Genomic DNA, 17,152 nt, shown 5'->3' on the forward strand with positions numbered 1-17,152 from the left:
AATGGTTATTACCATAAAATTTATATAAGTTCCTCCTTACGTCCCAATAACTTTTTTTTTTTTCCTACAAGCAAAAATATATTGGTATTTCATGAATCATCTGAAATAATACATACGTGCCAATTGGGTATAAAACTCTAGTGACCAAGAAAATGTCTGGAGGTGAATTTGCACAAACAAGACAACAATAGTAAATCCCTAGACGGCTACCACATGTACGAAAACTTCACACGCCACCCACACAAAACTGTCATAAGATGACAGGTATACCATATTTGTATCGGCAACTGCAAAAGGTCATTACCAAATAGCGAGGCCACATAAAGTCATCGTGAAAATGAGATCATATAAAGTTATCGTAGGTAGATGAGACCACATAACACATCGCTCAATTCAAAAACCATATCCAGCCAACATTGCAGTGTGGCCACAACTAAAGGTGGGCAAACGGGTAGAGGACTCGCGAGTCGGGGTGGATAATCACAATTCGGGACGGGTACGTGGGCCAATTTTTTTTTTTTTTTTTGAATAAACGGGGCCAGGAAGGGCGGGTCCAAATCTTCAGACCCACGGGACCTGGGACCGGCCCGTTTCTATAATGCAATGGATGGGCACTGCTAGGAAAATAGAAACCCACCTATTTGAATGAATGGATGACCCTATTCCTATAATAATAATACAATGAAATTGGGCCGTTTCTACAATAATAATACAAAATGAAATTGAATGAAGGAAATTGAATTGGCAACTTCCTCTCGGCCCTCTTTCTCTCTCATTTCGAAACCTTCCCAGGCTTCCAAAGCCTTCTCCTTTCTTCGATCCCAAACCTAAACCTACCAAGTTCATACGTCTCTCATTTCTCTCTTTCTCTGCAAGTCCAGAAACCATTCCAATGTCACCAAACTTCTTCAAATCCCTCCATTTTTTACCGTAATCTGCTCTCAGTCTTTCCCTTGATTTTGTTGAAATCTCACTCTGATGGACGAAGATGGCGCATGGCTCTAGATCAGAGAAGACGGTGGGCTCTAAATTGACGAAGATGGTGACAATGATGGCGCGAGGGACATGCTTTTAGTCATCGGACATAGAAAAGACGGTGTTGAAGGCATCGTCGTCCGTGGCTGACAGTCTTGTCGTTGGGCATCTGGGTTTTGCGATGTTAGAGGAAGACGACTTGAATGACGTCATTCTGTTCTGTTGGACTCGTGGACCCGACTCAAACAGGCCGAGTTATGCCTGGTTCCAACTTGAGAAATTTCAATACACGCCTCGCCCTGTCCCTTCAAATTTGGGCTCGATCCAGCCCGTGCCCACCCCTAGCCACAACACTTGCTAGGCGAGCCAACATAACTAAACCAAGGAAAACTAAATTAAACTAAGCTAAACCAAAATAAACCAAACTAGTCCAAACTAGTCCGAGAACGGAACCACATGTCGGCTAATTCCGATGGAGGGTTAGTAAACTCTGTCAAAAGCCACCCGCAACGACACAAAATGGGAGTTTAAACTCTGCCAAAAGCCACCTAATAAGTTCATAAGAGATCTAAACTTACTATAGGAGCTTTAAAAGACCCTTGGTTTCATGAATGCCTCCTGATCCATTTAGGGCATATGTTTACTTACATAGCATGGGAATACCAAAGAATGAGGAATTAGAAGGAATGGGGATGTAAAGAACTGGCGATTGAATATGGAATAAAAAACCTTCCTATGTTAATGAGATACTTCATTTTCCAGGTATTTCATACACAAACTTGATGGAACCCACATAATTAATCCATTACCTTTTAGGTACGTGTTCTTTTACCAAATAGTATAGCATAATGTTTATGCCATACTTTTCAAATAGTCTAGCAAAATGTTACCAAATTTTGTAATATATAGTGACCAACAAATAGAACATGTATATACACACACATATATACATAATTCTTTTGAATTTCTAAATGATATTACTACTATATGTACAGTACACTAACCACGATGCAATCCATAGATCATTTGATAGTTTCATGGAAAAAGTAGGAGACAACACAAAATTTTCTCGAGCAAATAGTTGGTGGGGGATAGTTGAGTCTCACCTGCAGGAAGGATGTAGGGACGATGTTTTGAGAAATTAAAAACAAAAGGATGAGGAGGGTGACGACGGGCTTTGGAGACAGAAGAGGACCCGCCAAAATATCCGATGCCTCCATCCAATCTTATCATCATTAGATTTGAAAGACTCCAGAAATTGATTGAAAGGGCCATGATTGTTGCATGGAATTCAGCACATTTACTGCATCTCTCTCTCTCTCTCTCTCTCTCATTGCTTCGAACTGTAATCTTTTTGGGAGGATTACTAATTACACTTTTGAATCTTGTATATAGAAATCATGAAAGATGTCGGCTCCTCTTCCTTTCGGTAAACTGAATGGAAGTAACTGATCATTTTCTCATTGCAATTTCACCAAATGTATATATCATTTGTGCTGGTTGCTTCAGTTTATGGAAATCGATTTCAATAACAATATTTCTTCACCTTGGATGGTTCCAACCAGACTGGTATCTCACCTAGTCATGTGCTGCTCCTCATGGTGACAACCCATTTTCTCTATTTGTCTCTCTTTGCACTCAAGTTTAAATATATGTTAGCATATGTGGTAACAGGTACACTCAGTCTAAATTATCTTATAGTTTATCAACGAAAAAATGTGAAGAGTTTATATATAAGAAAATAAATTTAAATTTCTACACACTCTTTATCACCTTTTGCACATTTTCTTTCATGTTTACTTATCCATAATGAGAATGAAAAAAAGGGAATGCAATCAACCTATGACTTCCCCTCTATTTAATTGGACGCAAAGAAGCAAAATTTGTAATGGAATTCCCTCAAATCGACAATGGAAATATCTAAAAACATGTAAGAATGATTGAAGATGAATTTCAGGCCCATATTCTTTACAACATGTATAGGGTTCGATTCTTGACGCTGGTAAATCGCACGATGATGGCCATAAAGAGGCTAAAATGTCCTTATTAGTCTTCTCAGCCCCTAGAAAGATAGACTGACGTCACCAGCTGATTTTCTTTTTAAGAAAAAGAAAACAAGTATTTGCAGTAACCCATCAATACTGTACACCCTAAAAAACATATAACATCACGCCATACTCCAAATCCTTAGTTAGATAGCTTCTTGACAGAATAACAAAACTTGTTGAGTGGCATAGTGAAAGAATAAGTGGTCTTCCACATTTTATCCCATCGCCGCCACAACCTGTAGCCTTGACCTTATTTGTCCCTTTTCTCCGTCTGGTGTCACGTAACTCGTCTGGATTTAAGTAAAAAAATGTTTATTGAACTGTTCGACGCAACCTCTCCTCCATTCTAATTAAGTAAAACAAAATACATACATACATACATATATATATATATAATCAAGCAAAGGCGACTTTGTATAAAGTTTGGATTCTGATTTAATACAGTCAGTAACCAATGACGAGAATCCACGCCATTTCTACTCTAATTCTCGATAGTTAGTAAACAGCTTCACGAGAGTGACTAGAAAATGTGCATAAATCATTCCCTAAGACAGAAAAAAATTGTTGTTGGCGCATGCCATATCCAAGTCTAGGAAGTATGGTTTGCTTGCAAAAGCTAAAAATATAATTCTTCCTTGTATATATGTAACATTAACATCACCACGAAAAAGCAGCACCAGCCTTTCCACTATCGTATCAGTAGTACTACAATTACACCACCTTCAGTCTTTGACCTCCACAATGGGGTGCACTGCAAATTGCAATATGGTTAGCCAGATCATGTCCCCTCACATACATGGCAAGAATTTCAAAAATAAAAATTAAAAAGAAAGAAAACAGATTGAGTCAAATTCCAATGTGGTTAATGGATGTTGATAATTACACATGACATGATCACTTGCACGGAAAATGTTCCATAATAACCAACAAAATATATGAGATTTTATTCATTGATATGTATGTTAGGGTATTTTAACTTACAAGCATGCAAGTTACTCCAGATTATTTATTTATTTATTTGAACATCGCTCATGAGTTTACCTACTACTTAACTTTGTGTTTTTTTTCTTCAGTAGATGACGTTTTAATACAGTGGTGAAAAGTAAGGATGCCTACAACCTATCTCCAATCCCCTGCCTGTAACAACTAACAATTTAACCAAGTAACGCTAACACTTGACAAAAAAAAAAGCTTCATGTTGTAATTAGTGTGTTTATTTAAGAATGTGATTGTGTAAACTTAAAGTAGAATCCCAATAGGATTTGGAGATCAAGTCTTCATAAGCTTTTTATTACTTGTAAAATAAGAGAGCCCATCATGATTATTATAAATAAAGGTATAAGGCCATAGGATGAATATACAATTCTCATACACCTGAGCCATTTTCTCTCTCATTATCACCCTCTCTCTCACCCACTCTCAAAGTTAGTTACACATTATGTGAGAAGGAGATGATCCTAAAGGAAACCATGCTAAATCCTAATCTATTTGGTTTCAATTTATTTTATTTCATGAATACTATGATATTGTTCTATGCTATATGCATGTTATATGTTGGTGTATATGTGTGGCTATATCAAAAAATAAAAGAAAATAAAATAAAAGGATTTCAAAACCCTAAATCGCAGAAGTTGTAACTTAGAGTTGTGCCTGCGTTCGAGCTGCGAGCCTGATCACCCAAAACCTTCCCCGACTGGTACTTCATGTTGTTTGACGTTGTCCCTAACCTCTAGCCGCTACAGTCACCTCATCTCATTCACTAGAAATCTAGATACTCCCCTGGGCCATAGAGACCAGTTCACCATGACGCCTCACCGTCATCTCGTGATGGTGATTGTCTCTGATAATCAAACTCTGAGAAATTCTTGGAGAATCTCACCTAATTTAGACCAACCCAAGGTTTTCCACACCCTCATCGAGTTCGCAGAATTCACCATCGTCTCTACGATAAAGTTGGCACCCAAACTAAATCTCCACCATACTTGACTCAATGCACTAGACTAGACATCTCATTCGCTGTGAATCTTTTGGCAAGTTACAATAATGCTCTCACATGCAAACACTGGATAGGTATTAAAGACATCTTGTGTTAAGGGTACTATGGATATAGGCTTATTCTATCCTTACACATTGTCAAGCGGATCCAACCCCTAATCCTCAAAATGATGTTCTCCTTGTTAGTTACGCTGACGCTAGTTATTTCTAACCTGCACAAGGCCATGTCCTCAAATGGGTTATGTCTTTACCATTGGAGATACTGTAATATCTTGGAGATCAACCAAACAAGAGTTGGTTGCTACATTTTCGAATCATGTTGAGATTTTAGTCCTGCATGAAGCATCGTGTAAATGCTTTTGGTCGAGGGGTGTGAATGATCACATTAGAACGTCATGTGGTTTTTCTTCCATCGTGGTGTTTCAACAATTATAAGACAACGTTGCATGTATCAACTAGTTAAAGAAATTATACATCAAAGGTGGCAATCCCAAGCATATTGCGTCGAAAATTTTCTTCACTCATAGCAACAAGAGCATCAGGAGATTGAAGTGAAGCAGATTTAATCCCAAGACAATCTTTCCGACCTCTTCACGAGGTCACGTCGAAGTTTACTTTTTCAGAAGGTTGTTTAAGGAATTTGAGAGTTTTCTCGAACTCAGGAAAGTATCCTGAAGTATACTCATATGATCTTAATATACTCTCTTTTTTCTACGATTAGGAGCATTTTTTCTCGTTGGGTTTATGCTAAACTAACAAGGTTTTGATGTGGCATCTACTCTGGGTTGGTCATACCCTTGTTTGCATTGATGATCATCCTAAAGATGTGAACCATCGACATTCTGCATTAACTCAATTTCTCCTTAGACTATGAGTTTGTTCCACTGAGTTTGCCATAGCCAGGTTTTGTGAGATTTTTTTTATATGCACCTATACTAAGAGACTCGTGTTAGTACTATTGTACCTGCCGAAGATTGACAACAACAACCTATATATCCTAATCATAAAGACTTGATGCGACTACTTCTTTATTTGTACACTTATTTGGGGGGGGGGGTGTTGTAATTAGTGTGTTTATTTAAGAACATGAATGTGCAAACTTAAAGTGAATTCCTAATAGGATTTGTAGATCAAATCCTCATTAGCTTTGTATTACTTGTAAGACAAGAAAGGTTATCATAATTAGTATAAATAAAGGTGCAAAGTTAGGGGGTGAACATACAATTCTCATACACGTGAGCCCTTCTCTCTCTTTTTGTCATCCCTCTCTCTCACCCACTCTCAGAATTAGTTATTGCAACACTTACATGATTTTTTACATTTTAATTGTAAGAAAAAAAAATGACAGAGGACATGTTTATGTACTGCTATAGTTTTTATTGATTTTCACAGCTATTAGATCAAAATTAACGTTTATCAACGCAAGAGTTCATCTCTCTAACTAATTGTGAAATCTACCATCTCCTTGTGTTATTCTTGAAAAGCAATAAAAAATAAAAGTTAAAAACCCTTGTCCATTTCTTCTTCCAGCCATCAATTGGGAAGTGAAAAAAAAAAGTGGAATAAAATGGTGAAGAAGAAAATAAACCCATCACACTAAGTGATGTAAACCCGCCACCCTAAATCAAAACAAAATCCCCAAAATGTAAAACCCACCAGCACCAAATATGAACGCATACATGTAAGAAAGACAAAAGGCACTACTAGAAAAGGGCTCTAAAGAGATCCTTTTGTTCTACACAAATTAAAAAAAAAAAAAAAAAGTCTGTATAAAAAAAAATGAACTGTTATTAGCACTAAAAAAACACATTCTACACTCTTCATAATTGTATTTTTCTTTCTAATTATAGCAAGTTTGAAATGCAAAATGAGATTTTTAGAATACCAATAACAATTCTTAAAAAAATTATGATCTTTAAGTTGAACGAATCAAATTAGAATTATGAAATAAAAATAAACATAAGTATATAGAAATTTGATGCTCTTAATCAAAGCTAGCAACACACTGTCTTTTAGTAATATGTAGAACTCCTTTGCATGGATCTAAATGTCGAAAAAAAAAGAAGACTAAAAGTTAAGGCGCCCAAATTTTGGCTTCCACTTTTCAAAATTTCTCAACATATTCCGGGTGCAATTTACTTGGGCGGAGCTACATGTTATAGCTGCCTCAGACCCCTGTGCAAACTTGGTCCAAAATGTTATTTACAGGACAAAAATTTAGGTTTTTTCATTCTAGCACACTTATGTATAATAGCTATCAAATATGTTGTTCCTTCCCTTTAATGGCTAGCAAGAAACACAAAGGCCATATTTGTCTAGCCCTCGTCTTTGTTAATTGCATCTTTCAAGTCCGAAAAAATTCTGAATTATTTTTATTTTTCAGCGAACTAAAAGAACATTAATCCACTTCTTTGAAAATTTCTGCTCTCCCTTAGCAATTTAATTACATTATCAACACTACCTTATTACTTTCAATTTTATTAATACAATTGTATGTATACACACACAAAGGGGTAAAGACTTGGTTAAGCCACACTATCATAATAATTTGATATCAAATTGTCCATTCACGATAGTTGAATCTAAAACTTTCTGCTTACAAGTGCTAAACTTTTAAGCTTGACTTTAGTGACTCGGCTAGCCTAGAGTGAATTCCACTCATCCTGTCTTCTCCGTATATCTTGACCTTAAGAGATGAAAAAACCCTTGGCAAACAATTAAAGGAAGAGTTTCTACAAATTTCTATCTGTTACCGTGTATTTCAATCATTGCAGCTATTTTTGACCATAATTCCGCAGTAACCCATTGGAAGGTTTAAAGAAAGAGAGAAGAACGTTATGTATATATGGATGCACCCACCCGTTTCAAATTCTAGACCTTTTTGAATATGCCATGTTTTCATAAGTTATGAAATTATTTCATTAGCAAAATGCTATCTTAGAGAATGATAAAGAAGTTATATAAAGCCAACAATGAAAGTTGTATAGCAAGGAGGAAAGATTGAAGTAGCTAGCTAGCTTTTCCCCAGTAGGCCGACTTGTGTGGCGTTGTTTATGACATAAGATAATGCTGGGCGACAATCCAGTTGGAAGATGGGGTATGTACCTAGTTGTATCACTCTGCTATGCAAAATGAAAGTTGTGTCTCTCTATTCAACATGGTACTGCTGCACAACATGATTAGGCTTGTGGATACAAATTTCGTCCAAAGCTGAATTGACGAAACTCCACCTACAAAATAAGAGATACCGTTAACTTAACACCCGAGAAAAAGGGAGAGGATGTCCGCCAAAGGGCCTCCAATGCCTAAGTCGGAGAGAATTTTGAGTAGTAAGTGGCAATTACCAATTTCCTTGTTGGACTTGGCTATTTATAGAAGTGATCCATCGTAGGCAGCTAGGAGGGATGTTGCAGGCTATACTAGGCAGACCGTTATGTTCTAGTAGTGTGATGCAGATCAATCTCCATAGATAGCTCACGAGTAGTTCCAGAGGTATCTAATAGATAACTGCGTCGTAGCGTAGAACACCCAAATAAGACTTCAAAGAGTTGACTTCTTGCCACCTTGGGTCGGGTACAACATGGTGGCAAGGTGGCAATATTGAGATATCACCCGAACCTAGGGGCACAATGTCAGGCCATTTGAGGTACCATGTGGTATGTTCACAACGTTAATGACTAAACCGTCACATTAAGGTGAAAGTCCACATGTCCTTCTCCTATTGGATGTGGTTAACTTATATCTCCACAATTCCTATACAAAGTTTTTTTTTTCTCCATCCAAATGATTCTTGCACAATATGTGAAAGGGGTGTGCTATCTACACACCCTTTTTTATTTTCTACACACCATCTTAATTTGCGGCTGTCAGTAACTAAATTAAAGAAGATCAAAAGACAAAATTAACAAAGGGTGTGTGAGAAGTAAAAAAAAAAAAAAATGTGTGGATAACACAACCTATATGTGAAATGACACATTTTACCACTTAATGTAATACATTATTTAATATTAAAAAGATTATTATCACTAGGAAAGTGAAATGTATTGGTGCATACCTTTCAAATGAGAATGTTAATTCCCAACCATTTATGTGTTGAAGTGACCGTTTCTTATTTTGTGCCGAAGCAATTTATTAAGCACAGGCTAAAACAGGTGAAATCAAAGGGCATTACTTAAACTCTACTGCATGTACATGTGAAGAGATGATCAAAAGAGTTGTATTTGCTAGAGAATTGGGGGTTCCAATCGTAATGCTTTGAGATGATAAAATATCACATGATCATTCCCATACAAGTTTTTCTTGTTCAAATGATTCTCGTACAATATGTGAAATGATACATTCTACCACTTAATGTAATCCATCATCATCATCATTATCATCATCATCATCATTATTATTATTATTATTATTATTATTATTATTACTATTATTACTACTACTTTTTTTCACTTACAAGTGAAGAACAATATCACTGGACAGAAGTATTTAATGATAAGATATTAGTTATTATTTAAAAAATTATCACTAGAAAAGTGCAGTTTATTGGTACCTTTTTAAAGGTTGAGAAGAGAACTAATGTCATTGAGTTACAATTATACAAGCTCCCCTATAGCTTGAGATTCTACCATAAAACCACTTGGCAATGTGCATGGGCAATAGTTAGCCCAACTTACTTAGAGCATCTCTAGTTCTATCCCTCAATAGGGACAACCACCTTATAAAATGGGTGTAAAACAAATATAGGTACAAGTTTAATCTCCAATGGATCAGAAAGTGAGTCCTTAGTATAGAAACTCACTGGATACATAGTGTATATACCCACATATAAGGACTGTATAAGGACACTGCCTTGAGTGGAAAATAGGGTTCACAACCTTGATTGCTGTCGTGCAGCTAGAGTTCACTCGCCTCCCACTCTTGGTTGCTGTTGGACTCGCCAGGTAGCTACAAGCGGGGGTCCTAGAGTCAGCAAATGCTTTTATTTATTTCTTTTTTCTTTTCAACATATTCTAAATCAATGGTCCCTATTAAAAGTCCCTACAAAAATATTTTACGACAACGCAACATTAAATGAATTAAAAAAATGTTAACATAAACAAAAAATATGTATCTAATCAAATTATCACATAAAATCGTAAAAACCTCAAATTTAGGGAGTCTACTATAAGGACTCTCCCATTGGAGGCAATATTCCTTTAGGGGCACAAAGATTCCCTTTAAGTTCTTAAATAAGTACTCAAATGTGGTGTTGGGAGTCCCTAAATAGAGATCTCCATTGGCAATGCTCTCATAAGCCCATACAAAGTTCTTCCTCCCATTAATATGTGATTCATTCTCAACATCGAATTCTAACTAGACCGTTTTGGTTATGCCATGTTTTCGTAATTATGAAATTATTTCATTAGAAAATGATAAAGAAGTAATATAGAACCAAACGAAAGTATATAGCAAGGAGTTAAACATAGTCGTACTGCTGCATGACATGATCATTCCCATACAAGTTGTTCTTGTCCAAATTTCTCGTACATTATGTGAAATGATACATATTACCACCTAATGTAATACATTATTTGTTTTTTTTTTAAAAAAAAAAGAGTTTTAATGAAAAGCCCGCGGTAGTGTTCACTTTAACGAAAAATCATATTTTTACACTAAAATGTCAAACTTGATACTATTCACTTTACCTTTTATTTGGTCCTTATTGTTAAAACTCAAAATTTTCAAATCTTTTTTATTAGTTTTCCTTTAAAAAAATTATTATCACTTGGAAAGTGAAATTTGTTCAGACCTTTTAAACCTTGAGAAGAGAAGTAATATGTCATTAAGTAATAATTAACCAAGCTCTCTTATAGCTTGGCTTTCCTCTCTAGAGAGGGTATGCAAGGGAGGCTATTTTTGGAGGGGTTTCAAAAGTTCAATACAGGAGAACCTCTTTAATTATAAACAAGTCAAGGTTCGACTAATCTGTGCAATGGAGAGTTCAAGCTTTTTGGGAAGGAAGTTAATTCCAGTTAAGGATATTATTATTGGAAGCTAGTTACATCTAACCAACAACAATGAATAAGTCAGAGAGAAAGGCAGGAGAGAGGAGAGTGACTAGCTTGCTGGTTATAGCTAATTTGTTGATGCTGCGGTTGTTGTTGGTGTTGTGGAGGGAGTTGGGAGGGTCTTTTCATGGGGGGAGAGAGAGAGAGAGAGAGAGAGTATGTATATAATGTACTGTGGATGAAGTAACAGATGAAAATGAGTGGAAGGCGACAGATGCCAAAGAATGCGATGTCGGAATTATTATTATGGTTATTCTCTCTTTCTAGTCTGTTTTGCAGAGAAGAGTGGTCTGAGTGGACATTTTCGGCATATAATATAATTGAAATTTGATTTGGCAGCATCTCATTGGCTATGTATCTTTTCCTTTCTTTTAAATGCCACACATTGCATAAAATAAAAATGATATTTTTATTCATATATTTGTATCATTTTTTTTTTTTATCAGAGAAAAAAATCATATATGTTGATGGTATTATTTTATTAGATAGATAGTAAAAATATCTACACTAAATAAAATGAATTCACAATTACAGTAACGTCAAATCTCACTAAAATATCAACATTTGTAAGCTTTATAACACATAATATTGTTTAGTACTTAATAAATTGCTCTCCAACCATAGCATGTTGACGTGGATCGATGGAAGTTTGATGTACTCATTGCCCGTAAGACACACACACTCTCTCTCATATGTTGATGTTTAGTGTATTGAAACACAGTCATATCATCTTTCACAATTCGCATCTGTATAATGTGAAACGATCGAGTTTTGATGGCTCTATTATTATTATTATTTTGAGAAAGGCTGTATTATTATTGTAAGTGGCATTCTACATCTTGTGTTTAGATCAAGACGCCTCTAGCTGTCTTTATTGCGATAATTTTTTATTTTAATATTATAAACAATATTCTAACTTTAAGCTATAATTTTTTTAACTAATTACTTTAAGTTGCAATAAAAAGAGAAAGGTTTGAACATGCAAAGCTGCATTGAAGATGAATGCTTTTTAAGTACCTGGATAATTCACCATTTGCGCTTTTCATTTTTGCTTACACAATATATAGGACTGAGTACCCAAAAACAATCCCAAACAAAAAAATTACACTAGCCTATGTCTTAAGATTAAGAGATACTAATAATATCAGCAATTATCAATGGTTTACAAGAAGAGGAGCTTGCTCAAAGTATGCTGAGCCTAAGTGCACCTCTCGATAATTAAGTTTGGTGGTGGATTTCTTACACCCGGCCCCGATCGAGCTCCCACCAAAAGGAGGATTGCATGCGAACTCCACTAGAGGAAAATCAAATGAACTGAAATTATGCCCAGAAATTTCCCTACACAAGCAAAATTGTTAGGGTTGATCTTTTGTTTGTATCTCAAATTAAAGAAGACAAGGGTGAGAGAGAAAGCCTTACACCTGGTGGTCGGTGTAACAATAATGTCATCATCATAGATTGTTCATGCATGCATTCCCTTATCACGGAAATATTCCCCAAAAATTGTAGAGGAGCTTTATCAGTGCATTTAACTAGAATAGAAGGAAGTTAAGACGGCTGAAAGGACAATAAAGAAAGTTCTCTAATTAACATGGAAAACACCTTAGAATCGGTTAAGTCTTGTTCCTCTTTATTTTTGGGTTCGGTTTATTTTTTTATGCTTGTCACAATCGCAACGCAACAATTAACCGTTCGAGAGAAATAAGGAACACTTATGTAACAATTTTTTTTACAAACGATTCATTGTGAAAATCCGGTACATGTGCAATCAAATTAATATTCCGTGATTCAGAACATATGACGTAACTTATTTGTCCACCACTTATGAATATCACATTTTTAAGATATAAACATCATGGTCAAATTTGTTCATTTCTCTTTATTATCATTTAAAGATCATCTTTGTAAAAAATTATTCAATTTGGAGATTGTTTATTCATCTTATACGTCATATACAGACGGTTCATAATGCAGAGCTACTTGTTACCAAAACCGTTCGACACGCATGGCTAAATGGTCTCCAAATTAAGTCGTATTTTTTTTATATAGATGATATTCATATAATAGTAAAAAGATAATGAACAATTCTAATTATGACATTTGTATAATTTTTTATTACAAAATCATTCAATTTGGAGACCGCCTATTCATCTTTATGCATCAAACAAACAGAGTGATAATCATTGTGGATTCTACTTGTTACCAAAACCGTTCAACACGCATGGATGGCTAAATGGTCTTCAAATGAGGGACTTTAATGTAGATGATATTCAAATAATAAGAAAGAGAATGCACATTTCCAATTTCTTTATTTAATACAATCGATATTCTATACTAATCTACACTCAAATGAGGAAGAGGGTTTGAACCCATGACATAGTGGATTAAAGAAGAATACATTAACCACCAAAACAATCCTTTACTTGCATGACATTAATTTGTGTGTATATATAATTTCCAGACACTACAATAAACTAGGAAATTTAAGTCTAAGTCTGATATTTTGTACTTATGAGCAATATATAATTTCCAGAACACTACGATATATATACACACACACAGAGTACTTTATTTTTATAAAGAACAACTGCAATATGAAGGAGGCTTATTCATGAATTAACTAAAAAGCAAGGGGAGATTTACCTGTCCCCAACACATGTATCTTTCAAAAACACATCTTGAATAATGTCAGACGATTCTTTGAACCATTAAAAACAATGCTCAATGTCTGAAGAAAGATAAATTTTAAATATATTGAATCTCTGTGATACATTGACTCACACCAACAAAGAAAACGCAGTCAAAGATTGAGCTACACCATTTGCCCTCGAGGGACGTACAGTTATTTTCATGAGCTCTCCTCAACATATATTTCACATCATCTATAGTCGAAAATTATCTTCTCCTGATTGTGCAATACCTACCATTATGAATGATTATTCATCACAATGGCATTCACAACGTCTTGAAAACTTTGAAAACATTTATTTTTTGACAAACGATAACATTCATATGTTAAATTATTAGTTGTTAGACGGAAGGGGATTAAACCCGCACTAGAATGCATAATCACTCTAGTAAAAAGAAATTGCTTGCATGACGAAACACACATTGTCATGCATAGTCACTTTGCGCGACGAAATTTGTGTGACAAAACAAACATCATCACTCAAAGTTACTTTGCATGACAAAATTTTAAACTTCGTCACACAAAGTCTTTACAAAAATTAAAAAATTATTTTTTAAAAACCTTTGCACGAGAAAGTCCAAATATTTAGTCGCCTAAACCAAAATATTTATTTTTATTATTTAATTTTATATTGTAAATTTTAAAATATAATTATTTTCATAAGTTTTTATTATTTTTCAAAAACTTTGCGCGACAAATATCACTATTTCGTCGCCTAAGCTCTATTTACTTGTTTTTAATTTATTTTATATTGCTAAACTAAATTATTTTCTTTGCGCGATGAATCAACATTTGGTTGCCTAAGCCCTATTTATTTAATTTATTTATATTTTAAATTGTAAAATAAAATTATTTTCTTTTTTATTATTTATAAAAAAAAATTTAATTTTGCACGACGAACATATATTTCGTCGCACAAAATCCTTAAATTGGGTAGGAGCCAAAATTGGGACGAGGAAATATTTTTTTATAATTTTTTTAAGACTGCGCGACCAACACTTCGTCTCCCAAAACCCTAAAAATTTGAGTGGGCGCCAAAAATGGGACGCGGGAAATTTTATTTTTTTAAGACTTTTCATGACCAATGTTTTGTCGCGCAAAGTCATATAGTTTTTAAAACCAAAATAACTCATTCACAATTTTCTCAATGTCTTTCTCTATTTCTTACCTCTCATTTCTTTCCCTCTCCCCAAATCTGACCCTCTCTCTCACACTCACTCCTCTCACTTAATCTCTCTTCTCTATCTCTTACTCTCTCTTCTCTATATCTCACTCTCACTCACTCTCTCATCTCTCTCTCACTCACTCCTCTCTCATTCTCACTCACTCTCAATCTTGCCAAAATGTATTTTCTCCCCAAATTTTTTTTTTCATTAATATGTGTTTTTGGAGTTAATTAATTGGGTTTGATGTGTGGTGGAGTTTGGGGTAGGATTTGGGTTATGCCAAGTTTAGGGGAGATTATGCCCATTTTTTGGTATTATTTTATGTTATTTTCTTGGTTATTTGACCATGTTTGTTTTGTTTGTAGGGAATCATCCAGACTTTGATGGCGAAAATTGAGAATTAGGATGCTATCGGACCATATCCCTCGCCACTACCACCACATTAGACTTGTATTAGGATTTTATTACTGTACTTTGTTAATTTATGTGTACATTTTTAATATAATATATTTATGGATAATTTGATCACTATTTTTCATATGTAATTTTATTTTTCATATATTTAAATTAAAGTAATTTAAAAAAATAAAGATAAAATTAAATAAAATTAAAAAAGTAAAAATTCGAAAAATATTGCGCTACCAAATATTTCGTCGTGCAAACAATTACTATAATTAAATTAAAATAAGAAAAATAATAAAACAAAAATAAAATACTTTGTGCAACAAAATATTTCATCTCGCAAAGATTAATTTCGTCGCGCAAAATATTAAATTAATTTAACTAAATAAAAAATAAAAACTTTGTGCGACGAATATTTATTTTCGTCGCGCAAACCCTATCGTAACGAGCTTTGCGTGACCAATCATGCGTGACAAAAATTTCATCTCGCAAGGTTTTGAGCGATGAAATCATACTTTGTGCAAGAAATCTTATTTCGTTGTGCAAAATGTTTTTTGTAGTAGTGTCATGCTTGCTTTCCACCAATGTGGTAAAGTGTCATCTGCACAATGTCTTGAAAACTTGAAATGGGAATATAGAAAGAATAATAAATTAATACAATAAGCCGTTTTTGTATAAAATGGCAACATTTGCAAGAAAAATAATAAATATACTTAGGCCATCTCCAACCGAAGGGTCTAGATGGCCAGAGGGCCGAAAATAGCCCGAAAATCGTCTCCAATTGAGGGTTAGGCCAAATGGCTCATGGGCCTCACGGGACAAAAAATGACCAAAGGGCCATTAGGCTGGCCCAACCCAGCCAGCTCCAGGTTGGGGCACAAATTTGAATGCAAGGCTAGCTGACATCAGCTAGCCCTTATATTTGAAATTTTTTTTTTTTACAAAATTTTTAAAGAAAAATTTAAAAATTCCATGTTTTTTTCCTATAACTTCCTAAGCCATTAAACAACATTAAATAACATTAAGTTGTTGTAGTTTTTAAATTTAAGTTGTAGTTTTTAAATTTAAATAATAAATTATGTTTGGCCCCATGATCCTTTGACCCTCGGTTGGAGATGTTTTTTGTCACAGGGCTATGTTTGGCCATATAGCCCATTGGCCCTCGGTTGGAGATGGTAAGAAATATGGTCATGCACTGCTAATTAAAATATTAATTTCTTGGAGGATCAGAAGGTTAAAACGAGCCATCTAGCCCTCCTTTGGTTGGAGATGGTATTAGGCATACCTCATGATTGAATAACGTACAGTAACTTTTTATCAATTGTACACTTAAAAAAAGTTTACAATATACTTCATATTTTGCCGGATTTTTTTTATTTATTTTTTCTTATTTTATTTTTAAGCCATGGGCAAGTATCTTGTCCCACCACGCCTTGTACTAGTACACAAACCACACATGTAAATCCTTTTAATAATTTCTGGGTATTGTGCTGCGCATGTATAGGATATATGTCATACTCATATGAGAGAGAGAGAGAGGTGGCTTGCGCTGTTGTGCAAAGTATTTTTAAGTTTCTACATACTGCAGCTGCCTCCATTACACAACCCTTAAGAAGACGGTAAGGAATATTTACCAGCATTTTACGTTGACTGGGTTGACCACATAAAATCAAACACCGTGTGAAGCACGATAAACTAACTTTTTTCATACCAACAGGTTGAACGGAAAAGTGCATATATGCACCATAGGTCCATATATAGCTAACTCCACTAAGAGGAAAGAAGAAAGAAGAACATCAAGCTTAACTAGTTAGTCTTCAAAAGAATAAT

The 17,152-nt window shown here is 34.8% G+C and overlaps 1 protein-coding gene across 1 annotated transcript; it reads left to right on the forward strand.

Moving 5' to 3' along the window:
* The first annotated feature begins 8,647 nt into the window (after positions 1-8,647).
* On the forward strand, positions 8,648-9,276 carry LOC137734254 (putative uncharacterized mitochondrial protein AtMg00280). The gene is given in 2 exon segments (XM_068473550.1): positions 8,648-8,674; positions 9,034-9,276. Coding segments are annotated over 2 exon segments (270 nt in total).
* Positions 9,277-17,152: the final 7,876 nt, after the last annotated feature.

This window comes from Pyrus communis, chromosome 5, assembly GCF_963583255.1.
Source record: "Pyrus communis chromosome 5, drPyrComm1.1, whole genome shotgun sequence".
Classification (NCBI taxonomy): domain Eukaryota; kingdom Viridiplantae; phylum Streptophyta; class Magnoliopsida; order Rosales; family Rosaceae; genus Pyrus; species Pyrus communis.